Source organism: Camelina sativa, chromosome 8, assembly GCF_030686135.1.
Source record: "Camelina sativa cultivar CO46 ecotype springtype chromosome 8, ASM3068613v1".
Classification (NCBI taxonomy): Eukaryota; Viridiplantae; Streptophyta; class Magnoliopsida; order Brassicales; family Brassicaceae; genus Camelina; species Camelina sativa.
The window spans coordinates 1,085,738-1,112,030 of NC_141887.1; the positions used below are offsets into that span (position 1 = coordinate 1,085,738).

Sequence of the window (26,293 nt, forward strand, 5' to 3'; positions counted from 1 at the left end):
TCTCTGTAGTTAATAGTTAATACTAATTAGAAACATAACATTTCAAGGTACTTGCGTATAGTTTGGTTTCATCTTCTTCTTCTTATTATATACTCTTTTGTTTTCTGGAATACTTTTTGTAGCATTAAGAGCATTTCACACAAACAAGCACATTTTAGAAACTTAAAAGGGTTAGATTGCGAAAAGAATAAAGAACATGAAACGGCGACGTTTGATGGTCCTGGTCAAGAGCGACAACATAAAAGAAATGGGATCGTCGTCGTCGTCGTACCCGTCAGCCTCAACCAAAGTAAAAAAAGACAGATTCCGCCGCACGTTGTTCTAAATCGAAACATTTGTACAAACAGCGACTCGCAATAAATCCATCTTCGCCATTCTTTTTTTCTTAACCTTGCTTCTATGTAATACTACTGATTAAGCCATATCAGAAAACTAAACTACAAAAAAAAAAAAAAAAAAAAAGGCGTCACCTTTATACAATTCAATAGAGGGAGAGAGGATTAAAAATGGTGTGGTTGACGGATCAACAGATCGGGAGATGGAAAAGGAAACGAATTTTGGTTATTGGATCGTTTCTGTGTTGGTTAATCATCATGTTCATCACTCCCAAAGTTCCTCTTCGTCACCATCTCTTCGCTGATAAACGCAATTTCATGGGTATCATCAATCATCTTATCACTCTGTTCTCTCTCTCTCTCTATTTGTGTGTGCATGTGTATAATAATAATAATAATAATGAGAGACAGGTGTGTGTTTTGATGTTGTTGTGAACAGGAGTGCCTAACACATTGAATGTGATAACCAACTTTCCCTTTCTTATTATTGGGGTTCTTGGTTTTGTTCTTTGCCTTGGTGGAAGCTTCTTCAATATAAGGTTTGTTATTAGTTATTACTCTCTCTTCTCTTTTTTACATTTTTTTTGTTTTTGGTTTTAATTATTGTTTAACTTCTTGATTTGTTGTAATGTTAGTTTCAAAGGTGAGATCTGGGGATGGACATTGTTCTACGCTGGCATTGCAAGCTTCGCCTTTGGTTCTGCTTTTTATCATCTCAAACCTGATGACAGCAGAATCGTCTGGGACACTTTACCTGTTCGTTTTTTCTCACCCACCAATTTCACCTTTACTTTTTCCTGGGAACTATCTTATAGCTATATATGGAAAGAAAGCTTAGATGAGTCTTTATGTTTGCACTTAGTTATGGAAAGAAAGCTTAAATGAGTCTTTATGTTTGCACTTAGTTGCCTTCTGAACAAAACTTGTAAAGAATCTGTCTATATCTGATGGTGTTGAGGCTGTGTGGAGGTTTTGGGTGTAGAGTTTACCGAATTGAAATGCTTATGAGTTATGAATAGCTGTTTCTTGATTAATGACGGTAAATTGCAGATATTGATTGCGTATTCGTCGCTTTTCTCTAGTTTTTTGGTTGAGAGAGCGGGGGAGACAGTGGGACTAAGTTGCCTCGTCTTGCTTCTATTCACATCATTTCTCAGCGTTGCTTACGCCAGGTAAACATTCAACCCGCAAATCATTACCTACCTACCTCCTCTGTTATATATGTTTTCAGTGATGGTTTTATAGTCAGGTTCGGATTGAAATTATATGTGTCTTAGTTGATGGCAGAGTGTTTAATGATCTCCGGTTATGCATGACGTTCCAGTTGATTCCATGTCTGGTAATTCCCGTCATGACAGTTTTGTTACCTCCCAAGTATACTCACTCTAGATTCTGGCTCTGGGCAACAGGTTTTTTAAATACTCAAAAACCACATTTACGGTTTTCTTGTTGGATTTTGCTGCTCTCTTTTAATTTCTTGATGATTATGATAAATGCAGCGGCTTACGCTATTGCCAAGATTGAAGGACTTGCAGACAACAAAATATACAATGCAAATCGATATATCATCAGTGGGCATTCACTGGAGCATTTGTGTTCAGCTGTGGCTACGCTTTTACTTACCATCATGCTTTTGTATAGAAGCATTCGGTTTCATAGGTAACCTTTTTCTACCGGCTTTCTCTTTCATCTTTGAGTTACTTGTAAGTTGTAACCTGAGGATTTTTTTTTCATTCTTCTTTTGTGTGATGAAACCAAAACAGATTAGGTGATCTCAAAGGCCATCCTTGACATCCATTACTGACTCAAGAGGTTTTTTTTTGGTTTTCGGATGCTTCTGTATACTTTGTATTAAAGATTTTGTTGGGTTATTAAGTAGCTTTTTTGACCCATGATCCCACTGAAAACATCGTTGGTTCGGTGTAATCTTTATTCCTGGTTTTGAAATAGCTTTATTGAGTTTCTCAAGTCTTTTTTTGTTTGGACAATGAACAACTTTGGACTTGTAGTAACTAAGAAGAAACCAAAAGAATAATCATAACCCACAAATTCACCTTTTATTTTTTGGTCTTGACTTCTGACCTCTTTCTTATTCATATTTTTATCACTCACTTCATTGAGGACTTTATATTAAAGCACAGAATGTGAAAATCTAAAACAGAAATAGCATTGTGGTTCTGATTCCGAATAATCATACAATTCAACTAAATAACAACAATGATGAGTAAATCTCAAGAGTTCAAAGACCTTCAAAGAAACGCAAATGGTCATCGAATGTCTCAGCATGCCTTATCTTAGTGATGGACCCATCTTCTTCAACCTGCGAAAACAAAGAACACAAAATTGAAGAAAGTAAGTTGAAATTCATGACAATTACTCTCTGGATCTTGATTCTCCTGTGATTTCCCCCATTAAACAAGAGCAAGAAAATGTGTTGGTACCCAGTATTCCGGAGGACGCATCTTGAGATTGTAAGTGGAAGCCATGCTCATACAGTATGCACCAGCGTCATGAACCACCAGACCAGCTCCCTGTTATGAATACAATAAACTCATTAAAAATTCCACGTTACTTGAGCTGTGAGCTGCCAAACAGAATCAGATCCTCATCATACCTGTGGAGGAGTGGGAAGCTCTCTGTCTTTGCCCAAGAAATCAGCAGATTCACAGACAGGACCCACTACGTCGAATTTGGTAACCTCTGCTTCAGGCGGTGGAGGAGAGACCAACTCAATGTGCTTTTTGCATTAAGAAACAAGAACAAGAGGATGTTTAGCTTAACTCCAAGGGAGTAAAAATCTGCAGATGCTGCTGTGAGTAGCATATTTGTTTTTACCTGATAAGCATCATAAAGACTGGGACGGATAAGCTCAGCCATACTTCCATCAATCACTATGAAGTTTTTAGTTCCATTTGTCTTCACACCAGTTACATGGTTGACGAAACAGCAAGTGTTTGCAATCAGCGATCTCCCTGGCTCGATTACTAAATGCAGGTCTCGTGAAAGAACAAGCTCTCTTACCTGAAACAGATCAAAGATTGTAAAGATTCTACCAAACCCAGTACTTTTGAGATCAGTTGATGAAAGAGATTTTGAGATGTTGTTCTTACAGTGTTAATGAGATCCATGGGTTTCGGAAGGACAGCACCGGCGTGATAATAATCTATCCCTAAACCACCACCAATGTTCAAGTAACTAACTTCAAAGCCTTGACGCCGCATTTCATCAATGTATTCCACCATGAGAACCGCAGCATCTCTGAATATATCCACCTGGAATCAACAAAAAAATATACACATTCGTAGAGCTCAAGATTCAATATATAATAGATGGAGCAAAAGCAAACATGGAAAACATGAACAGAGAGCAATCCATATTCATCTGATTACATCAAAACACAACTTAAGTAACTAATTGGAGCTACCTTTGTAATGGTAGAGCCTAGATGGCAATGAGCTCCAACAAGCTGAAGCTCTTTGGGATGTGCTTTCACCTCATCCAGAAACCATTGAAGCTTCTCGTTCCTGATACCAAACTTTGAGTTCTTGTTCCCAGTAGCTACATATGGGTGCACCTGAAAAATGTAACAAACAGAAAAGCACTCACTCATATCCACGCTGTGCAGACCAATGACATGATGATAAAATAATAAAAAGGATAAATGAAACCATACCTGAGGATCGACATCAGGATTGATACGAAGCAGTACATTGACTAGCTTACCAGAAATTCTTGAAGCTTCCACAATGTTATTCAAGTCAAACTCACTATCGACATTCACAAAAACACCTTCTTGAGCAGCTAGAACTAGATCTTCCAACGACTTGCCATTTCCATTGAAAATACACCTATTCATTATATACAACAAAGACATAATCACAACACCATTCTACCAAATCATACCATTCATATCAATATCCTCCTCACATTCTGATTCCATCAACAGGTCAAACACTATTCCAACTTTATTATAGGGATGAACTTTACTTAAAGAATCATACTTTGTGGGATTGAACCCAGCACGGAGAGCAAGCCTGAGCTCATTCCCACTGACCAGCACAGCACCACATCCCAAACTCCTAAGATGCTCCAAAATCTTGAGATTGTTATTAGCTTTAATAGCGTAACCAATCACGGAATGCACTCCTTTCAACGCTTCTTTATACGCCTCGACGTTCCTAGTGATCTGAGGTTTGCTGTATAAGTAAAAAGGTCTTCTCTCAACTGACTCCATGATATCCTCAACCTTAGTTCCTTCGCAATAGAGAAACCCATCTGACGATTTCTTGAAACAGTGATCGAACGACGACGGCGCTGAAGCTTCCTTCGTGAGGGTTTTGGATGAGTTTTGGGAAACGGCGGCGGCTCTCACGGAGAGGCGTTTGAGTGGCTTCAAAGTGGATTTAAGAGACAGAATTGGGAGTCTGGAGAGTGGTGAGGTTTGATTCAATTGGTATTGGTTTAGGGTTCCACGGAGAGATGAAGGTTGGGAGAGAAGCTGAGTTGCTGCCGCCATAGCTCGATGATTTTGTGAGTTGTGTGAAAGTGGGCGACTGAGTAAGTTACAGTAAGGGTTTCGAAAAAGAGTCAACATTACACGTGGCAACGGGTAGCTTTGGTCAGGTCCGGTTTTGGATATTATCCGGTATAATAAACTAACCAAAGTAAAAGGTCCGGTGATAACCGGCAGTGTGTAACAAATAAATTCGGATTGTTTACAAATGAAGAAAGGTGAATAGCGAATTAGCGACTGTTTAAATTTAATTTACTAGTAAATTTTGTATATTAATCATTTTGTCTCATATCATATGTGTCATCTGTAAGACTGTAAACTCATCTTCAATGGTTCATACTGTAAACTGTACTTTTTATAGTTTCGTTGAAGGGAAAGGTGATTGTCTTTTTTTTTTTTTTTTTTTTTTTTTTTGTTAAGAAACACTCTATTAAATTAAGTTACAAGGTTTTTGATACTCCCTATGAGAGAAAGGTGATTGTCAATGGGATCAAATCAGTTGATTCTCTCATCTAGCTTTCATTTTCTTTCGCCCTCAGCTTTGGGATGATTTGTGCTACTTATTGTTCGGACATGTTAGTTTTGTGTCCGTCGTAATTTTGTGTGTCGGTAGTCACTTGTCTCAAAACTGAAATAAAACATTATTGGAAAAATCTTGCCCTATTTAGCCAAATTATCGTGTAAAGTGAAGATGATCTAAGTATAAATATTATGCAAATGCATACTCGGTTATATTACAAAACAAAAAAAAAAGTTACAAATAAGGGTCCGAATTTAAAATAAAAGAAAATTTCAAAGAATAGAAAAGGAGAAGTACATAATATATAATTGATTAAAATGCTTTGTTATGCTATTTGTTTAAGTGTTTTCATGTTTTAAGATTGTTTTTGTGATATTTGTTTTAAGTGTTCATGTTTGAAAATTTGACAATGTAACTTTTTGGGTTCAAAGTAATGAAAGTAAGACGTTAAAAACAAACTTTACCATATGTTTATTGGATTGGAATTGGATCATTGGATCGGATGTCTAGACTTTATGGGTATGGAGGACACTTTGGCGAAGAAGGCTACAGTATATCTTATTCCCTTTTATGTGTACCATCGTTAATAGTATGTACCTTGCTGGTCGGAACCACTTGTAGTTTTCCGACAAGGCTACTCTGTAATGCAGTTATCTTTTAATGAAATGTGATGTTTGAGTTAAAACTTTATGGAAGTCGACACTTGACGGGTGATAATTGAAGTGGTAATTAAAAAGTCTAAAGTATTAACAATACTTTATTAGAGAGCTAGTATTTGAATTATAAATCACGTTTAAACCTTGGGAATTGAGAGCTCGAAAACAAAGGATTAACAAAAAATTAAAAGCAGAGCAGCATTGCCGATGAAGCTATGAAGAAATAATTGACTTGGGATTTACTCTCTGAACAAAAAGGGTTGTTTATTCTACTAATCACTATATTTAAAACTTTCGGATCCCTAATCCATTACTCCAATATCTGCACGCACTTAAATTTTTTTTTAACCTGCACTGACTTAAATTCAAACTGATTCATTGCGTGCACTCTCTTTTTATTTTTAAAGAAAGAAAAAAAGGGGCAGTGAACTGCTACCACTATCACTCACTACTATGTGTCGGTGGACTATTTCTTCCCTCATTTTTAATTACATCTCCAAAATGTAACTCCTTTCCCCCATTTTTCTTCATTTCAATATTTGGATACATTATAACAATTTTATAACCCGAATTAAGTCTATTTTAGCTACTAATAAGATTTGAAAATTTTTGGTGTGACTTTTCTTGTTTCTTTTTTTGCCGGGAATAAATTATTTAGTACTGAAAAAAAATTGATAATCATGAAGATAAAAAACAAATATAAAACTAGGAAATTTATGTTTACAAAATACTCCTACTACATATCTGTGTATTAAACTATTAATTACTATTTGTTTTTCAGAAAATAATTCATTTGTATATTACTTGGGGACACTGTGTAAAAATAATCATCTACATTAATTTTTTTTTTTACTACCCAATGAAGATTCCACAGACTTGGGCATGGAAGTCATGAACATTCACAAAAATCTAAGTAAACAAGAACAAAAAAAACTGAAAACTGAAACAAAAAAAATAAACAAATTATTTTTTAAAAACAGCAATAAATAATACTTCCAAACAAAATTAATAATAAAACCAAAACTATTACTAAAATTTAAAGCTATTAAGATTCCACAAAAAAAAAAACTCTCTCTATTGTCTCTCTCTTTATCTTACTCTCTCTCTCTCTCTCTCTCTCTCTCTTTGTTGTGTGAGCTCAGATCTGACCAGAGAAAGAAAACAACAACCGGAGAAGAAGAAGAAGAAGAAAGAAAGATGACAGACCGAGTCTTCCCAGCTTCCAAACCACCAACAACCGCCACTAACGGAGTTCCACCACTTGGTTCCATCCCACCTCCTCCAGCTCCCGCCGCCGTTACAGCAACCAACGGAACAACAGCTAACCAAAAACCTCAAGTCTACATCCCATCTAACCGTCCGGTTTACCGTCCTCAGCCTTACAGCCGCCGTCACCACCACCAATCTCGACCAACCTGCCGAAGAATTTGCTGCTGCTGCTGTTTCTGGTCCATTCTCATAATTCTCATCTTAGCTCTCATGACTGCGATCGCCGCCACCGCCATGTACGTGATCTACCATCCTCGTCCCCCTTCCTTCTCCGTTCCTTCGCTTCGAATCGGACGCGTTAACCTAACCACGGCCTCCGATTCCTCCGTCTCGCATCTCTCTTCCTTCTTCAACTTCACTCTGCTCTCGGAGAATCCAAACCAACACCTCACTTTCTCTTACGATCCTTTCGTCGTCACCGTCGTGTCGGCCAAATCAGGTACGGCTCTTGGGAACGGAACAGTGCCGGCGTTTTTTAGCGATAACGGGAATAAGACATCGTTCCACGGCGTGATCGCTACGTCAACAACGGCGCGTGAGCTAGATCCGGACGAGGCGAAGCATCTGAGATCAGATCTGACGCGCGCGCGTGTGGGATACGAGATCCAGATGAGGACTAAAGTGAGGATGATAATGGGAAAGCTGAAGAGTGAAGGAGTAGAGATCAAAGTGAGCTGTGAAGGTTTTGAAGGAAGTGTACCAAAAGGGAAAACACCTGTTATAGCAACTTCTAAAAAAACTAAGTGTAAGTCTGATCTTAGTGTCAAGGTCTGGAAATGGAGTTTTTAGAAATTTTTCTCAATTGAAATTTTTCTATTTTTCTATTTTTATGGATTTGTTAAACTTTTGGGAATGATCCAAAAGAAGATTTCTTCAGTTTGTTAGTTAAACAAAAAAGAAAAAATTCAGAGAAGAGTCAGAGAGAGAGAGATAAGATATTGTCAAGTAGAAGAAGACCACAGAGAATTCACGGCTTCTAAGATTTTTATTTATAATTTTGTTTGTTTGTTTGGAACTTTCTTGTTTTTGAAATTATGTCTTTTGAATGGATACAAAAAAATAAGTATAAATGTAATACAAGGGAATGAAGAGTACCAAAAAGCTGGAGATTTGCAGCAGTGAGGGGTTGTATATAGTGAGCACGCATTAAAGTTAAAAAAAAAAGATAACATAGTAGTAGTAATAAAAACAGAACCTTAAAAATGCAAAAAGAAGCCGTGGGGTTCGTGAAGAGAAAGAACAATTAAGAAAGAACACAAGAGATGTGTTAAATGTGTTTAGATGTTGTAGCATCATCATATCTATCACACGCATTATACAAACACCATTTAAGATCTTTTAAGCAGTTTGCAATTTTTGCATGTTATAAAAATTAATACTATGGTCACTCCTACCTCCCTCCGATTCATGAATGTGTTATGTGGTGGGTTTGATACAACACATTAAATTATATCTTGCCATAAAAATCTACTAAAAGACAAGTTTTCCGGCCATACTGTCCTAAAAAATGAAAATAAATGGGTTCATTAACCTTATTAAATCGTCTTTAAGTGCATATACTAGTGTACTTTTTTTTTTTAATCGACCAAAGGATAGGGATCGTGAGATCTTATCCAACTAAGGACAATGTCGGTGTGACCAAAAACGAGAGGAAGGAATCTGTCCATGGCGCTACCCAAAACGGCAAAAAAAGTCCCGCATTTAAGTGAAAGGGTTGACAAAAATGTATTGTATTAGGTGCGTCTTAAAACGGATAAAAGAGAAAAAATTTCAATGTAGAGACTAGAGAGGTGTGGTGTATTGGATCTGGGCCCAAATTAGATTTGTCGTTTTCCAATGATAAAAATCCGAAGCCCAAACACAATGTCCTAAGCCTTTTTCACTTTTCGTTTCACTGTTTGGTTTTCCGACATCATCTCTACTTCGCGGGGGCACCGCGACGAACAAAAAGAAAAGGAGAAGGGACTATTCCGCCGTGGAAACCAACCATATTCTCTATCTACCTCATCATCATCACTCGCTTCAGCTTTGCTACACAAGCAAGAATCTCATTGCCGCTTTTCGGAAAGGAACTTTCAGAAAATATTTATAATCTATGGCGGAGAAGCTCGAGCCGGCGAAGGTTTTGTACTGCGGAGTTTGCTCTCTTCCTGCCGAATACTGCGAGTTCGGTCCCGATTTCGCCAGATGTAAGCCCTGGCTCGTTGAAAATGCCCCCGATCTCTATCCTGATCTCCTCAAAGGTACCCTCATATTTAGATCAAACCCTAATTTTCACATGTTCTCGGGACTCGTTTGATTATTTTTTAGTTATGTTAGCATTAATCAGTGCCTTGAATTTTGGATTCTTGAAAGGGCTAAGAGATTCACACAATCGAAAGATGAAGCCTTTTTTTTTTTTCTTTTTTAACTTGATTCAGCAGATAGTTTGGGGAATACTAATAATGTGTAAAATGCTTTTGTACCCTTTTTTGCACTTCGTTTCTACTGGTTATGACTATCTTGATTTGAGGGCTTACTAATATTTTGATTTGGATATGAATTTAAATGTTCAGAGGCTAACGAGAAGGCAGCAAGTAATGTTTCTGACAAACTTCAGTCGGTGGGAATCTCTTCTGGTGGTGCTGATGGGGCACAGCCTTCTCAGCCTGGTATGTAACCTGTGTATTTGTCTTCTTTTGCGTGTTCATATGAAATCCCACTTCAAATATATGTGCAAGTTTACTTTCTCTATCAATAGGGCTCTGCAATGTACTTAGTATATGTATGTATTCTAATGTTTACACGTATTTGTTACTTTACATCGCTTATGTACTCTTTGGCTGAGGGATCTGCAGTCGAACTGTTAAACATGAATAAGAGATATTTCTATAGTTATTGATTTGGGTGAAAGGATTTGGCATTTTGTTGAATTCCTAATCAGTAATCATTGGATTATTGAATTTATAGGAGGGACATCCAAGAAGGAGGAAGTGAAACGTCTACCAGGGGGAAAACTTAAAAAGAAAGTAAGTAATTTTGTGCAACCTTAATGTCTTACCAAGTTTCCATGATGTACATACTTCTTTCGATTTCTTTTTTTTGTTTCCTTGGCCTTTCATGTGGACTTGTTTATCCGGTTGTCTAATTTTCTTATGCTAATGGTACCTACGTAGGAGAGACTCGAAGTGATTATTGAAAAGGTTGTGCGCAACAAGCGTAAGTGTATCACCATTGTGAAAGGACTAGAACTGTTTGGTGAGTTTTTTTACTTTTTTTGGTGAGATATCTTAGTATTCTTACTGGCTGGAACAGGCCTCATTCTTTTGTCCTCCTTAAAATTTTGTTCTTCAGGGATAAAACTCAGTGACGCCTCTAAAAAGCTAGGGAAGAAGTTTGCCACTGGAGCATCAGTTGTCAAGGTATGTATAAGAAGATGAATTGCAAATCTAATATGCTTAATCGCTTAGATAGACTAGTGATACTGGTTTTGGCAGCTTATGGTTTCATAGAGATTGTAATGCTTTAGAACTGTTGAGTTTCTAATTTCAAAATATGGGCTCCGAAGATAACTATGAAATCTACTTCTATCCGAGTTATGAACCACTCTGATTTTCAAAATTGTATGTGTTTCAGGGACCAACTGAAAAGGAACAAATTGACGTTCAAGGAGATATAATCTACGATATCGTTGAGTTCATCACAGACACTTGGCCCGATGTAACATTACTTATCCTTTTTTCTTCACTAATATCTAACTAGTGTAAATCTGCTTCAGAATCCGTACTCATGATTATTGCATTGCCATATCCAGGTACCTGAAAGATCCATTTTCTTCATCGAAGATGGGAAGAAGGTGCAGGCTGGTTGATGGATCACCTTTGTTCTTTGTTTTGTGGCATGGGGGGTTCATGTAGACGAGTTAGTTCCTGAGTACTCTCCTTTGTGTTTGGAGGAAATCGCATCGTGATAATAACTTTCAACATAACGTATAGTTGGATTATCATACTATTTTCTTATTCGAGCTGCGATAATTCCAGACAGGTTTCTCCAAACATTTCTGTTTTTTGGTGGGTCATAATATTTAAAATGTGTCTTGAAATGAATCTGTTCTTCATCCTTGACCCATGATCTGCTTTCAGCATTCCGGTTTTTAGGCTCTAAATAAACTCTCATTGGCAAAACCGGTGAGATCTCGTCTTGTAAGCAAACCAATAGTAATAGACAACTAGATCCCAAAAATTGATGCTCGTTTAAGTCTATGACCAAACTAAACTAGCTCAAGAAACCAAGTTTTTAACCGTTACATATACAACATTGAACCTGATACTGAGATTTGATCAATCATAAGGACATATTGATCTCTAAACTGTGCTTTAGTGGTTTATCATATCAAACTCAACTAAGACATAAACTGACTCAGCGAAGCTATTTAAATTCGCGACCTAACAGGAACAACTGATCTCATGGAGTCTTGGTTACTTGTACTGATATCACCTGATTCATCATCTTTCTTGGGATCCAATTTGAAGAATGAGAGAACAATAGAAGCAAGCTGATGCTGGTGAGAAGTGAACTCATGATCAGCTTCTTCAATAAGACACAGCTTATGATTCTTTATATATTTGGCAAATTCGGACGCTTCTGTTACATGCACGATCCTATCTTTTGATCCATGAACTGTTAAGACCCTGAAATTTTAAGAGAATCATCATTAGTTCCTCTATTAGAATGAAACCAGAAGACACAAAACCTTAATAGAATATGATTATAAACCTGCAGTTTTCATGAATTGAGAGACATGCTTCAAGAGTATTGGTTGTGAGACGGTCCATTAGACTCTCTTCTGTTACCCGATATTCAAACTTTCCTGCAACGAATAAAAAGGGAAGGAGTTACCTCTAACAGTCCCGGTAAACGCCAAACATCATGTTTACTGGCTCTAGCAATCGCAAAACAAAAAAGCTGAAAGATTTTACCCTTTCTGTTCCTAACATCAATGAACCCATCCTCTTTGATTCTCTTGAAGTAATCCTTACCAAGCCGGCCTTCGATTCCTCTCTCAAGAAAGAACCGGCCTGAGATATTTACAACAGTCTGCACATCCTTGTACTTTGCTGCATACAAAAGCACCACATTTCCACCTGCACAAAAATTCAGTGACAACAACAACAACAACGCTTCAGATCTCACATAAACCTTTCTTGAAACTCAAAAACACACAAAAATCCACCTTAGTTTTGCAATACCTTTACTATGTCCGATAATCGCAGAAATCTCACGGTTATCTCCACGCAAGTGTTGCAGAACAGAACGCAGATCTTCAACTTCACGGCGATAGTTACCATACTGAAATGATCCTTGGCTTTCCCTGAAGCCCCAAAAACATGAGTAAAAGCAACAAACACTTCCCCCACTTTTTAAAAAAGAGAGAAAGATATAAGCTAGTAAGAATGGATTCATTCACCCGTTGCCAGCAAAGTCAAACCGAAAAGAACTGATCATTGCTCTTTCAAAGAAATTGGCAATGGTGACCACTGGAATCCGATCCTACAAGGACATATCAAGAAACAATTAATGGGAATGAAAATAAATTACAAATGATGAAGACTGATGAGAATGTGGTACCAAAGCAAAAAAAAAGCAAACACCTTTGATGATTGAAAGCCATGGCAGATGACAACAGTTTCAGTAGAACCAGTATCTTGCAAAACTCCAACGAGTTTCTCACCATGACTATTCTCAATCACAACTCTTTGTTGTTGAATCACTGTGCAGAAAAAAAAAAAAAGAACACAAACAATGTTCAAGCAGCTAAAGAAACAAAACTCGTTCTATGATCAATCAGAGAAGTGAGTCCCAATCAAACATTGAACGCCCAATACAATATCAAATTGGTAGTTCTAGGGAACAATTGAACATAACCTCACACATCAGTAAATCCAAATGATAGAGATTAGAGAATGTAAGAATCAAAAACACATTGGTACAATTTTTGGATTGAGAAAAGGAGATGAAGCTAACCCGAATTGTTATCGATTCGTTCATGGCTAGATTGATTCCGGCGAGCCTCCGACATCGTCGTCGCGCGCGCGGAGGAGAGAAACCTCGGAGCTTAAAGTTTCGATATGGCTCAGCTCTTGATGGTGACAAGACCAATGTTTTAACCGATTAGCTAACTTGTAATAAATTTGTTTTGTAGGAGTATTTACTAATTACTATGAGGAAATTATTTACCAAAAATACCAAATAATGTATTTCTCTTTTTATTACGTTGTTTGTGAGCCAACGGTTTCATAAACAAGGTTATAATTTATTTTCATCTCCTTTACTGAATTCTGAAAAAGTTGATGATAAGCTTTTGTTTAATCGTGACAATTCTGATGTATGTGTTTACGGACCTTTCGGGTTGCTAGCTTTGGCCAGCCAAGATTTATCGGAACAAACTGCAATATGTATTCTTCAAAATTATACGTCGTGGAAATGGATATGCTGCTATAATGGGAAGCGATGAGCAGAAGTAAGATTTCAACTTTAATCTATGGATAAAAGAACTTAAGTTGTGTAAACCTGATGTTTTGTTGTAACAAATGGTAATGTGTAGGTCTTCGTTGAGAGACAACGTGCATAAATTTACGCATGGAACATTTCTAGACATTGATCCAAGACATGAGAAGATCTCATTAAGATGTTTTGGTGAGTTAAATTTGGCCTTTTTTAGAATGTGATTTGTTTCTTTTCACCCTAGAATTTTAATCTATCTAACACATTTTAAACCTAGCTTGCATAACACTTTTTTCATATATAGGTCGACCACTCCATCATAGAGAGCTATGGAGCAGGAGGAAGAAATGTAATAACGTATAGGGTTTATCCCAAATTGGCAATTGGTGACTGGTGAGGCAGCTAAGCTCTATACGTGTTCAATGATGGAACAAAGGGTGTGACCATGTCGTCTTTGGAAGCTTGGAGCATGAGAAATGCCCAAATCAACTCAAACGCAATTTAATTAATCATTAATTATGATAACCTATCCTAGAATAATCTTTGGACTGCCCCAGAGATGTTTCGTGGCTTGTCATGAACTGCTGAATTGTTTTAAGATTTACGTGTTATTGTACTTACGTTATTAATTAGCTATCTAATGGATTTTCTGAAATCTGTATTCTTACTGGTCTAATTAACTATTAATCAAGAACACAGTATTCTTATTGGTGTGATTAAGTGGTGCTTTCAACGACTTAAGGCTTAAGCAATATGATGCCGTCTCCTAGTTTTTAATACAAAACTTTAAAGGATTAAATTATTGAAACTTGAAAGGGTCTTTCCCAAAAACAAAGACTATAGGTACATTTCTTTAATAAGAATACTGTATACATAAGGATAACTTACTCCATAAACAATAACCCCACTTGCTGAAGGTTCCTCAATAATACTACAATACAACCTTATAAATTAATACTCTTTAAATTAATATTCGCTATAAATTAATAAATTTTTCAAGTCTCGAGTTGGACAAGTGTAAAAAATGACACAATTCGATAAAATAATAAGATAATATATTTTTTTGAAATCCTATGTAAAAATCACATCAATATTATAAATTAATAATGATATAAACTAAGTATATATATATATATATATATTTGAAATATGGTTCAGTTAGTGTTTGAATATTCTTGAATTTGCATGCTGGATGGAACTCATGTATAATCTTTCTCATTAAATCAAAACTTTGTGTTGTTTTTTCAAATTGCATTCAAAAATTATGGAACGTCCTACACGCGATAGTTACTTCTTTACGTGTAATTGGTTTTAAAGATATTGCAATATCTTTTAAGAATTCATCATAAAAGATAGTAACAATAATTTCTTCTAAACTTTGAATTTCTAAACATTTATCATTTTCACCTGGATAATCTACTAAACTATTAACATCAATCATATTACGATAACCGAAATTATAAATTAAAAAAATTCAATAAAAATGTGAATTATAACAAAGTATCTTATTTTTAGTTAAAAATATTCAAAATTATGAAAATGAAAAAATCTTTTCATAAATTAATATTTTATTAATTTATCGATAAATTAATAATTATTAATTTATCGATAAATTAAAACTTTTATAAATTAATAAAATATCATGGTCCCGACATTATTAATTTATAGAGGTTTTACTGTAATAGAAATCACATTTAATGAGTAATCCAAAGACTTTACCTGCAATGTATTATACACAAAGACCGACGACTCATGAGTGACGACTACAAAGCTAGCTTAATCAATAATTATACCAAATTATCACTGACATAATTAACAACTATCTGAGAGTTTCTTCCACGATACTTCGAGCTTAAGACAAAATACATAATTAAGAATTTGTCAATGTCAACGCCAATGGCATTATAGGTACGATGGATTTTCTGACGATTCTATAATCATTTGATTTTGGCAAGATCTCAAGAGTATTTATAAAGAAAGGCCACACACAGTTTTTGTAATCCTTTGAGCATCAAAACCCGTTGCAGAGTGAGACGGATCATCAATGGCGGCTGAACATGAAAACATCCAAGATCCTAATCAAAACGAAGTGCTTAACCGAACTTCCTTCCATTTCCAACCTCAGAGAAATTGGCTCAACGGTTCTTTTTCTTCCTTTTTTCTTCCTATTTATATTCATAGACCATGTTTGCCAAAGATATATTTCTTATGTTATTAGTTCATAAAACCAAGAACTATAGATCATTTCTATGTATTGCAATTAATTATTGAATTTAGTTGCTAACGACTTAAAAAAATCTTTTAGCTATTTCACATATTTCATCATCTTTGTACATAAATACTAACCGTTGTCTTAATTTTTATGTCGTTTCTGGTCCTTGGATGCATTTCTGAAACCTGAAGATCCAAACGGTAATACTATACAATTCATTAACTTGTGACACAAGGAACCCTATAATTGTTTCATTATCCATATGATGAAATATTTATATTATAAGTGTTGTTTCAGCGCCAATGTACTACAAAGGATTCTACCATTTGTTCTACCAAAACAACCCTTTGGCCCCTGAGTTCAGTAGGAAGAGGATCATATGGGGACACTCTGTTTCACAAGATATGGTCAACTGGATCCAACTTGAGCCAGCCCTATCACCTTCTGAGCCCTATGACATCAACAGCTGCTGGTCAGGAGCTGCCACGATCCTCCCTGATGGTAAACCTGTAATTTTGTACACCGGACTCGACAACAACAACAGATCACAAGTCACAGTTGTTGCCGAACCAAAGGACGTTTCTGACCCTTTGCTTCGTGAGTGGGTTAAGCCAAAGTACAATCCTGTCATGGTTCCGCCAAGTAATGTCTATCATGATTGTTTCCGTGATCCAACAACGGCGTGGCAAGGGGAAGATGGGATATGGAGAGTGCTCATTGGAGCTAAGGTGAAAGATACTGAGACAGGAATGGCCATTTTGTACCGAAGCGATGATTTTATAAAGTGGACAAAGTATCCGGTGAATTTACTTGAGGCAGAAGAAACCGGAATGTGGGAATGCCCTGATTTCTTCCCGGTTTCCATCACTGGTAAAGAAGGTGTTGATACTTCGGTGAACAATGCTAACGTGAGGCATGTCTTGAAGGCCAGTTTTGGAGGCAATGATTGCTATGTCATTGGTAAATACTCTTCTGAGAATGAGGATTTTTTAGGGGATTATGAGTTCACTAAGACGAGTGCAGATTTGAGATATGATCATGGAACGTTTTATGCCGCGAAAGCGTTTTTCGATAGTGTTAAAAGTCGGAGGATCAACTGGGGATGGGTTGTAGAGACTGATAGCAAAGAAGATGATTTCAAGAAAGGATGGGCTGGCCTTATGGTAAATATAATATTCACCGAAGTAATTGTAGAGTAGAGATTAGTAGTGAAGAAATTTGTTGAATTGGTTCTGTTTTTTTTGGCATTTAGGCTCTTCCCAGGGAAATGTGGCTGGACACAAGTGGAAAGAGGCTGATACAATGGCCAATTGAAGAAATCAACCATCTCCGGACCAAAAGTGTTGGACTCAATTGCTGTGAAATCAAAATCGGCGCAGCCTTTGAAATCTCTGGCATCACTGCAGCCCAAGTAAGTTTTCTCGTGTTTTGTTTGGAATATTCCCATAGTATACAGATATTTATCTTTATTGTTTTGTATCAACAACTTTATAGATAATTATCTTTTTCTGTTGTTGTTGTTGTTGTTAAAGGCCGACGTAGAAGTGACTTTTAATCTGCCATCCCTGGAAGATAACCCCGAGATACTGGAGGCTGACCATGTTGATGATGCGACTCTGTTCGATCGTGACAGCTCTGTTGGATGCGTTTACGGGCCTTTTGGTTTGCTAGCATTGGCTAGCAATGATTTATCTGAACAAACCGCAATATTCTTTAAAGTCATCCATCGTGGAAACGGATATGCAGTTGTAATGGGCAGCAGCGAGAAGAGGTCAGATCTTTAATTTAATTTAAAAAAAAAACAAATCTGTTAATTTCTATATCTGGTGTAAATCTGATGTTATGGTAACTTATGTATATATGTAGGTCTTCGTTGAGAGACGGCGTAAAAAAATATTCGCATGGAACATTCGTAGACATTAATCCAAGGCAGGAGAAAATCTCATTAAGATGTTTGGTAAGACTAATTAAGCCATTTTGTGCATTTTTGTTTCTTTTATTTTCGCCTTAATTAATTAAGACTTCTTATTTATAAACAATTTAACTTGTGAAAACCACTCTTTTTTTTTTTGGTTTGTTTCCTAGATCGATCACTCTATTATAGAGAGCTACGCAGCAGGAGGAAAAAGTGTGATAACATCAAGGGTTTATCCCAAATTGGCAATTGGTGAAGCAGCTAAGCTTTATGTGTTCAATGATGGAACAAGGGGTGTGACCATGTCGTCTTTGGAAGCTTGGAGCATGAGAAATGCCCAAATCAATACAAACACAACTTATTAATTAATCATTTAATAATGATAATCTTTAATAATGATCTTTGGACTGCAGTAAAGATATTTTCATGTCTTTATCATGACCTACTGCTGAATGTTTTAAGAAAAATGCGTCTTTTGTATTCAAGTTATTGGTGTGTGGTTATTGTCGTTTCCTTGAGTATTGTAAGCCTTCTCATTTTTCTAGTGAATTTGCACGAATAATAATAAGACCTTCTCAGTCTCATATTCTCTTCTTCTACAGTATCATTTTTGTGTTTGTGTGTGTGTAATTTGTAAACAACATGACAACTAAAACTGATCTAAATCAAATATCTAACAAGAGTTGGTAATTAGAAATTTTCAATTTTGAAATTAATTTTATTATATATCAAATATTAATCTTTAAATTAAATTAAAATACCAAATATTGATAAATGTACAGTGTGACCTGTTTAATATTCCAGGAATAAAGTAATGCCACGTTTTTTTTTTTTTGGTAAAGTTATGCCACGTATTTTGTTATCATGAATCGATCGTATAGATCAGTAGATTACATTTGAGTGGATGAATTCTTTCATAAACAAACAAAGACGATCGACCAAACAAAATTATGGTAACCCCATCTGGAAATGTTTCCACGGTTGTAAACGAAAGTTGAAGCCGACAAAAGATAAAGTAAACAAAAAGGATAACCTCCTTTGCCAGCTGGTCGATGTAATATATTTTACAACCTTAACAAAAATACAATATACTTTGAGAATTTCTTCCTCGTTACTTTAACCTTAGGACATACGAAGAGGTAGTAAACATGGAAACTGTAAAGTACAACGAAACCTTCTTCCTCATTACTTTAATTCTTTTGCCTCTATCATCAATGGAAGCTTCTTCTTGCGATGATTATGGCAACTTCCAACCTTACCGAACTTCCTTCCATTTTCAAGCTCACAAAAATTGGCTCAACGGTTATGATTCTTTTCGTCTTTATTTTCTCTGATCCGATGTGCAATATCAATGCTTTCAGTACCTACATAAAGATATAATTAATATTTGTGTTAATTTTTTTTGTTGTTGCGCTTCTGGTCCTTGGATGCATCTTGGAATATGAAGATCCCAACGGTAAAAACTCTACTGTATCTTTTATTTGAATCACAGGGAATCCAATATTGCATACATGATAAAATAGTTTTCATAATTTTTCACAAACGATCAAGTTTACATCCAAAGGCGGCATCTAATTGCAAAAACTAGGTTTAAAGGCGATCAACATCTAGACGCTATATGTGGATACTGCGTGTAGCAGTTGAATATGAATGCTAGATTTTTTTTTTTTAAAACGAACGGGACCAAAATATTTCTTGATATGTTGTTCCAGGACCATTATATTACAAAGGATTCTACCATCTGTTCTACCAACACAACCCTTTGGCTCCATATTTTGGGGACATTATGGTATGGGGACACTCTGTTTCACAAGATTTGGTCAACTGGATCCAACTAGAAACAGCCATTTATCCCTCAGATCCCTCTGACATCAACAGTTGCTGGTCAGGATCCGCCACGATCCTCCCTGATGGCAAACCTGTAATGCTGTACACAGGAAGCGACACCAATAAACACCAGGTGACAGTTCTTGCGGAACCTAAGGATGCGTCTGACCCTTTGCTTCGTGAGTGGGTAAAGGCTAAAGGCAACCCTGTGATGGTTCCACCTAGTAACGTCCCCGTTGATGGTTTCCGTGACCCAACTACGGCGTGGCAAGGTCAAGATGGGAGATGGAGAGTTCTTGTTGGAGCTCGGAGAAAGATAGTGATAAAGGGATGGCGATTTTGTACCACAGTGATGATTTTTTCCAGTGGACAAAGTATCCGGTGGCTTTACTTGAATCACAAATCACCGGAATGTGGGAATGTCCAGACTTTTTCCCCGTGTCAGTTACGGGAAGAGAGGGTTTAGATACTTCGGTGAACAATTCTAGTGTGAGGCATGTGTTGAAGGCGAGTTTTGGAGGCAGTGATTGCTATGTCATTGGTACATATACTTCCGAGACAGAAATCTTTTCCGCAGATTCCGAGTTCACTAACACAGCTGATGATTTGAGATATGATTACGGAAATCTATACGCGTCCAAGGCCTTCTTTGATAGCGCTAAGAATAGGAGGATCTCATGGGGATGGATTATGGAGAAAGATAGCAATGAAGATGATATTGTGAAAGGATGGGCTGGAATTATGGTAAACCCTATAGGCCTCTATACCTACCAATATTAATAAAATTAAAAAAATTTGTTTTCTTCATGAATCTGTTACTTTCCTTCTTAGGGTCTCCCAAGGGAGATTTGGCTGGAAAGAAGTGGAAAGAAGTTGATGCAATGGCCAGTCGAGGAAATTAACAATCTCCGAGCCAAAAATGTTAGCTTGTACAACAAACAACTTGAAAGCGGCTCTGTTCTTGAAATCTCTGGCATCACTGCATCACAAGTCAGTTTCCTTATTATGATTTACTAATTACTAGCAATCCCACATTAAATAGGAAAAAAGATATAATCAAGTATATTATAGTTATAGATTACTTTTTTCGTGTATGATTTTGTAATTAACATTTTGGCTTTTTATTCTTTTGTATTAACGAATTTTATCTTCCTTTTTTTGTTTTTTTTGTTTTTCTTAAAGGCCGACATAGAAGTAGCTTTTGATTTACGTGATCTAGAAAACGATCCCGAGATTTTGGATTCAGAGGAAGTTGATCAAGCGACTTTTACAGCTGGTTACAGCGCATCGGTTAGAGGCATTTACGGTCCTTTTGGATTGTTAGCATTGGCTAGCAATGATTTAGCAGAGCACACTGCAATCTTCTTTAGAGTTCTTCGTCGTGGGAACGGATATTCGGTTGTGATGTGCAGCGATGAGAGCAAGTAAATTTTTTTTTTGACTTTGGATCAAAACTTCAAGACAGTATATGTACGTACGCTATCTGATCTTGTGTGATTTAACATTCTTTTTATTATGGTCATGTAGGTCTTCATTGAGAGACAACATTGAGAAAGCTACATTTGGAACAGTCCTTGATATCGACCCAAGACATGAAAAGATCTCGTTAAGATGTTTGGTAAGATACAAAAAAAATAATACTATCTATTTGCAAATTTCATTTATTAGTATAACCCTAATTTTGACATTTTTCAATATCACCGTGGAATGTCAAACGTTTTTGGGTTCTAGATTGATCACTCGGTTATAGAGAGCTTTGGGGGAGAAGGAAGAAGTGTGATAACGTCTAGGGTTTATCCGAAAATAGCAATAGGTGAAGAATCTAGGCTTTACGTGTTCAATCATGGAACAAAAGGTGTGACCATGTCCTCTTTGGAAGCTTGGAGCATGAGACAAGCACAAATCAATTCAAACGTAACTTAAGTAGTCATGTTGGTAAATGGTAATGATTACAGACTTACAGCTACCTTTTGAACATCCAACCAGATGTTTCATATATCCTTTAATTTGGTACGAACTACTGAGATATGTAATAACTAAGAACTATGTATCTTTGTATAGAAATGTGGTGGTGGTCCGAAATCCTGCAAGTTGATCCGGGATCAGTCCGTCACAGATCAGGTTGGGGCGATTGGTGTGGTTGTGTTATAATTTCTTTGAGATAAAAAATGCTATGATAAGCCTTTGGTACTTTTAAATGATATTCTAGTTTAGTTTGTTGAATTTGACTTCATATGTACATCTATAGTTCATCATCATATTTGTTGTAATTTAATCTTTTATTTTACTGTCATTTTTTAACTTCCACTGTAATTATACATCAAAAGGATACCATTAGAGGGAGTTGGTTGCTTCCTGTTATGATGAAAGGACAATTAATCAATTTTTCTTTCCGTATTTATTTTTATATAACATCCCTATCAAGTATATATCAACATATTATAACTATATAAATTGTTAGAATTATAATAAAATTAGTGTGGCCAGTTCAATAGTGGTGGGTGAGTGGTGTATGAGCTCAGATTTATAAGAGAGTGTCCATGTTCAAGCACAACACATGATAGCCTTGTAAAGTAAAAAAATCTTTTAAAACTTTTTTTTTGGGTTTCTTTGCTAAGATAGCATAAATTTGGATAATATAAGGAAGAAAACAAATAATGTGGTAACATTTTCGCAAATAAATCATATATTTATCTTCTTCTTCTTTTTTTTGTTAAAGATCATATATTTATGTTACGTGATAGTTTTTGAAATAACGTTGAAAATTCATACTATTTTTACAAAACACTTAAACACATACAAAAAAAAGTCCACAATTATTTACGAAAATTTACACCACGTCATTTTGGCGTCATTTCACCCTTGTTTTATCCCCTCTGTGTTCTCTTGAATCGAGATATTTTTTATCTTAAAGAGGTTGCCAACTTGTTTATATATCAAAATAAATCATTTGGATTTTAACCAGTGCCCTGTCTTAATTTTGTGGTGGAGATGTCTCTCAAGATCGAGAGAAAGCAAAGAATGCATAGGTTAATCATACACATGTCTTTTCCGATATCCTTTAAACTGTGGCCATTGTAAACTCACCTTCACTTAATGTTGCCTTTTAATCATTTCGTTTCTTTAGGCATCTCTCTTTTTAATATTGTCGTTATATATAAATGTCTGTGCATTACATCATTCATCTCTCATTGGTTATTGCTTACTCTGCCTTTACAATAATTAAAACATATTATATTCATGGCTTTATACAAGTTGACCCCGTTTAAAAAAAAAAAAAAATTTCGTCTTAGCATACTTTGAATGGGTTATATGCCCTTGCTGCGGTTAGAGCAGCAGCCAGCAGTACAACTGCAATGACCTGATTTGGAAAAGAAAAGAAAAAAACATTATATATAACACAACTGCGTGATTATTTTCGTTTTTGCAAAAAAGAAGCTTACTATATAACTATTTTACTACATATACTGTACAAAGAAGAAAAAGAAAAAAAAAAACCCCATAAAACGATTTTGATGTTTCAATGGAGAAAAAGAACTTGTTTTCCCCAAATGTTAACCAAACCCCACCCCACCACTGAGGAGCTCCCATATCTTATGTTGCGGGGTGTTGGGTAGGTACGGATCTAAGAGTAATTTTTTTTTGTTTGTTTTTGACGTGCAAAAGTTTTCTGCAAAAGGAAAATCATATATTTATATAAAAATAATTAGCACTAACATGCATGTATGAAAGCTCACTAATAGGGACAAAATGAAAAGCATATGCATCTTGGCAAAATTCGTCTAGCTTAGGTGAATCGTATTTTAACCGAAGAGAGACAAATACAATCGATTGTAGATTGATTTCTCAAATACGTGAGCTAGTGTTGAGTGGTTGAGTTGATAACGATAAAAATATTCAATAAACATACTTTTTTTACACATGGATAGTGAGTGAATTCATTAATCGAAATTATAGTAAATAGAGAGATTGTCTCACGTATCGAAGAAGAATTCAACGGGAGTGATAGTGCAATAATTGCGAATGACACCTACTTTTACAACCTAAAGATTCTTCAGCCAAAATCTCCTTACGATCACAACAATAAAATAAAATAAAAACCAGATACTCAAATACCAAATTTGTCAAAAGAGAGCAGTCAGATTCCGTGGTAATCAACGGATTCTATTTTACACATAACATTATAAATAATAATAAAAATAGTAATTTGTTCATATTTTCGAGGTCAATAATTAATAGAGAGACCGGTCATCGATGACATAGTTGTACTATATAATAATGTCTTCTTTTTTGTTCAGTTTCATTCCCCAAATTAATGAAGAAAATTTGCCAAATCTCATATCAGAAATTTACTAGATGGAAAATATCGATCACCAATAAAACTATTTGTATTTAGAAACAGAACTATATATACGGACTTTGTCAGACAGACATCAGCATAATACTTTTTGTTTTCTTCTCAAATCGATCAAACATGTATAAATTCAATACGCAAAATAATTCATATATATTATAATTATGATGGAATCAATCTCACACGTGATAACCTAAACAACACAAGTACACAACCCAGCTGGTAAAAAGATTTCAGGAAAAAAAAAAATACTACAACATTTTTATGTTTCAGATTTTCAACGGAAATTTACAATGGATTTTTTTCTTCTTAAACTATGATTATCAGATTTTCATAATTAGTTATAAATGATCAGCTAATACTGAAAAAAACATTAAAAGGGAAATACAGTTATGCCCATAAGGCACCGACTTCAACGAGTCTAGGAATAAGGTTACCACTAAGGTGAAGTGCTACAAGTGACTCGAACCCACCGACACAAGCACCACCTATGAAGAGCACCGGAGCAGCTTCAACTGCGAGGTAAGCGATCTCTCCCTCGTCGATCTCTATCACCGTTGGGTGAACTCCGACGGTAGACAGAAGCTTCTTCATGACGTGGCACATGCAGCATGAGGAAGATCGAGTGAATATGATGACTGGATGCTCTGATATCAGCCGTCCGATCTTTGACTCTGACGTCTCCTCTTCGTCGAACGACAGGCTTGTCGAGGCGGTGGAGGAGGAGACTGTTGGTGGTGCTGGTGAAAGAGGAGGAGGACGAGGATGAACCGTCAGGTCTAGCGTTACGGCGTCGTTTGAGCAGTTTCGTAGACCTCGCATCGTCTTCATTAGAGAGAAAGAGAGAGGGAGAGAAAGAGAGAGAGTGGGAGATTTGTTGATGTCAACGCGAGATGAGAGCGACCATAAATGGAGAAATTGGGTGTCACTATAATGACGTAACCATTAGCTAATTATTTATTTCATTTGTTTTTTCCCTTAAATAATTGTTTTGGTCATTTCTAAATTTGTTTTCGAGGTCAGCTTGGTCGCATCTTATTTACGAATGAACAATTGAACATACATAGCTTAGTCTAAAAATTCTTAATTTTAAACTAAGTTCTGTATATAAAAGTTGATAATGGTTTTTGGCTTCTAATTAGCATTAATTAATTTTAAAAATTCAAAGAATTTTAGTAGGGAAAAATATAATATCCCTAAAATCAGCGGGTTTTGTATTTATTTTATGAAAATGTTATGTGGATGCCCTCACTCACACATATATTGTAAACAAATTATATATTTATGTAACGTAAACATGCATGTACGATATTACAACTAATGTATATTACTATATATACTAATTAATACAACTATGTTATATAGTATGTAAAAATATTGATATAGAAGGGATAAAAACCCAAACAAAAAGGAACACGTTTTGGTTTTGAGTTTTTCCATGAAATCTGGCGTACGTGGAGGAGGACGAGATCCTCGAAATATTTGTATATAGCTTGGTGTTTACGCTATTACGGGCAAACATCATCGTTAATCTTACGACTTGTTGTTGTTTAATGTTTGAATCCCACGATCGATAATAATGTTTTTTCTTTTAATCGAATGCGACAAAAGACAAAAATGGAATACGATTCTACGGTGGTTTGTTACGTTCTGCCTCTCTGTAAAAAGAATGGTTATAATATGTCCTCTATTTTCAAAATTTGGTTTGCTCATGTGCGAACAAGTTTTTAGGTAACCATCTCCGTGTTTAATAACAATCATTTGAATTATTCGGTTTAAACATTATATAGCACATTCAATAATAGTTTTTGATTGATATAAATGGAGCGTGTAGCACACCGTAGATGAAGAGTACGTTTGAGAAAGATCTGTCACATGGTCATGGACAATAAGGGGGTCGAAGCAATTATAAATGATGCTGACGTATTTGATTTGTTTTAACTCAGGGTAAATTGGTGACACTTGACGTCATCAGATATCAGAATCATCAGACCATGTCTCAGCTAACGTTGACAACGGTATCTTACCAAAATATTTTTATGATTATTAAATAATATATAAAGGACAGATTGATCATACATAACATATCATAAAATCGTAATTGCTGAAGAAGTTAATTATAAATAAAAGTACTATTTCTGTTATATCTTATTTAGATGTTTTAATGACTACTCTTATTTGATTTGTAAATGTTGTATATCATGACATG

General features: G+C 35.8%; 7 protein-coding genes and 1 pseudogene across 11 annotated transcripts; 5 read left to right on the plus strand and 3 right to left on the minus strand.

Moving 5' to 3' along the window:
- The first annotated feature begins 101 nt into the window (after nt 1-101).
- Nucleotides 102-2,395, plus strand: LOC104705454 (uncharacterized). Of its 3 annotated transcripts, none has more exons than XR_015563994.1 (7): nt 102-657; nt 775-874; nt 971-1,091; nt 1,386-1,507; nt 1,613-1,744; nt 1,835-1,994; nt 2,099-2,395. XR_015563994.1 is itself a non-coding variant. In XM_010421466.3 (7 exons), the coding sequence occupies exons 1-7, from the start codon at nt 507-509 to the stop codon at nt 2,124-2,126; spliced, it is 804 nt and encodes a 267-aa protein (XP_010419768.1). In that variant the 5' UTR covers nt 102-506; the 3' UTR covers nt 2,127-2,395. The 3 variants fall into 3 exon arrangements, 2 of the variants coding, with proteins under 2 accessions (XP_010419768.1, XP_087318168.1); XM_010421466.3 differs by having other exon boundaries at nt 1,623-1,744; XM_087462042.1 differs by having other exon boundaries at nt 268-657; nt 1,418-1,507; nt 1,623-1,744.
- Nucleotides 2,396-2,433: 38 nt separating this feature from the next.
- On the minus strand, nt 2,434-4,897 carry LOC104705455 (diaminopimelate decarboxylase 2, chloroplastic). Its single transcript, XM_010421467.3, has 8 exons — nt 4,337-4,897; nt 4,009-4,183; nt 3,760-3,909; nt 3,446-3,607; nt 3,171-3,356; nt 2,950-3,072; nt 2,777-2,866; nt 2,434-2,655 (listed from the first exon to the last, which is right to left on the minus strand). Exons 1-8 carry the CDS (start codon nt 4,849-4,851, stop codon nt 2,575-2,577), a joined length of 1,482 nt encoding a protein of 493 aa, XP_010419769.1. The 5' UTR covers nt 4,852-4,897; the 3' UTR covers nt 2,434-2,574.
- A 1,902-nt stretch (nt 4,898-6,799) lies between these two features.
- On the plus strand, nt 6,800-8,411 carry LOC104705456 (NDR1/HIN1-like protein 13). The gene has a single exon (XM_010421468.2). It carries the CDS (start codon nt 7,222-7,224, stop codon nt 8,080-8,082), a length of 861 nt encoding a protein of 286 aa, XP_010419770.1. The 5' UTR covers nt 6,800-7,221; the 3' UTR covers nt 8,083-8,411.
- A 617-nt stretch (nt 8,412-9,028) lies between these two features.
- On the plus strand, nt 9,029-11,378 carry LOC104705457 (translation machinery-associated protein 22). The gene is made up of 7 exons (XM_010421469.3): nt 9,029-9,536; nt 9,849-9,944; nt 10,243-10,301; nt 10,449-10,530; nt 10,627-10,694; nt 10,909-10,992; nt 11,087-11,378. Exons 1-7 carry the CDS (start codon nt 9,389-9,391, stop codon nt 11,141-11,143), a joined length of 594 nt encoding a protein of 197 aa, XP_010419771.1. The 5' UTR covers nt 9,029-9,388; the 3' UTR covers nt 11,144-11,378.
- A 127-nt stretch (nt 11,379-11,505) lies between these two features.
- Nucleotides 11,506-13,570, minus strand: LOC104705459 (putative uncharacterized protein YDL057W). Its single transcript, XM_010421470.3, has 7 exons — nt 13,297-13,570; nt 12,924-13,042; nt 12,740-12,822; nt 12,522-12,643; nt 12,252-12,416; nt 12,049-12,142; nt 11,506-11,963 (listed from the first exon to the last, which is right to left on the minus strand). Exons 1-7 carry the CDS (start codon nt 13,349-13,351, stop codon nt 11,705-11,707), a joined length of 897 nt encoding a protein of 298 aa, XP_010419772.1. The 5' UTR covers nt 13,352-13,570; the 3' UTR covers nt 11,506-11,704.
- A 2,005-nt stretch (nt 13,571-15,575) lies between these two features.
- LOC104705460 (beta-fructofuranosidase, insoluble isoenzyme CWINV6-like) lies at nt 15,576-18,487 on the plus strand. 2 transcript variants are annotated; one of them, XM_087462044.1, is made up of 6 exons: nt 15,576-15,917; nt 16,286-17,151; nt 17,241-17,399; nt 17,521-17,759; nt 17,855-17,945; nt 18,074-18,487. In XM_087462044.1, exons 1-6 carry the CDS (start codon nt 15,821-15,823, stop codon nt 18,266-18,268), a joined length of 1,647 nt encoding a protein of 548 aa, XP_087318170.1. In that variant the 5' UTR covers nt 15,576-15,820; the 3' UTR covers nt 18,269-18,487. The 2 variants fall into 2 exon arrangements, with proteins under 2 accessions (XP_087318170.1, XP_087318171.1); XM_087462045.1 differs by having other exon boundaries at nt 15,775-16,188.
- A 494-nt stretch (nt 18,488-18,981) lies between these two features.
- LOC104705461 (beta-fructofuranosidase, insoluble isoenzyme CWINV6-like) lies at nt 18,982-22,113 on the plus strand (annotated as a pseudogene). The gene is made up of 7 exons (XR_015563879.1): nt 18,982-19,205; nt 19,616-20,474; nt 20,562-20,720; nt 20,913-21,154; nt 21,258-21,348; nt 21,462-21,672; nt 21,792-22,113. The product of XR_015563879.1 is annotated as a beta-fructofuranosidase, insoluble isoenzyme CWINV6-like (transcript).
- A 2,100-nt stretch (nt 22,114-24,213) lies between these two features.
- Nucleotides 24,214-25,010, minus strand: LOC104705462 (glutaredoxin-C10). The gene has a single exon (XM_010421473.3). It carries the CDS (start codon nt 24,913-24,915, stop codon nt 24,475-24,477), a length of 441 nt encoding a protein of 146 aa, XP_010419775.1. The 5' UTR covers nt 24,916-25,010; the 3' UTR covers nt 24,214-24,474.
- Nucleotides 25,011-26,293: the final 1,283 nt, after the last annotated feature.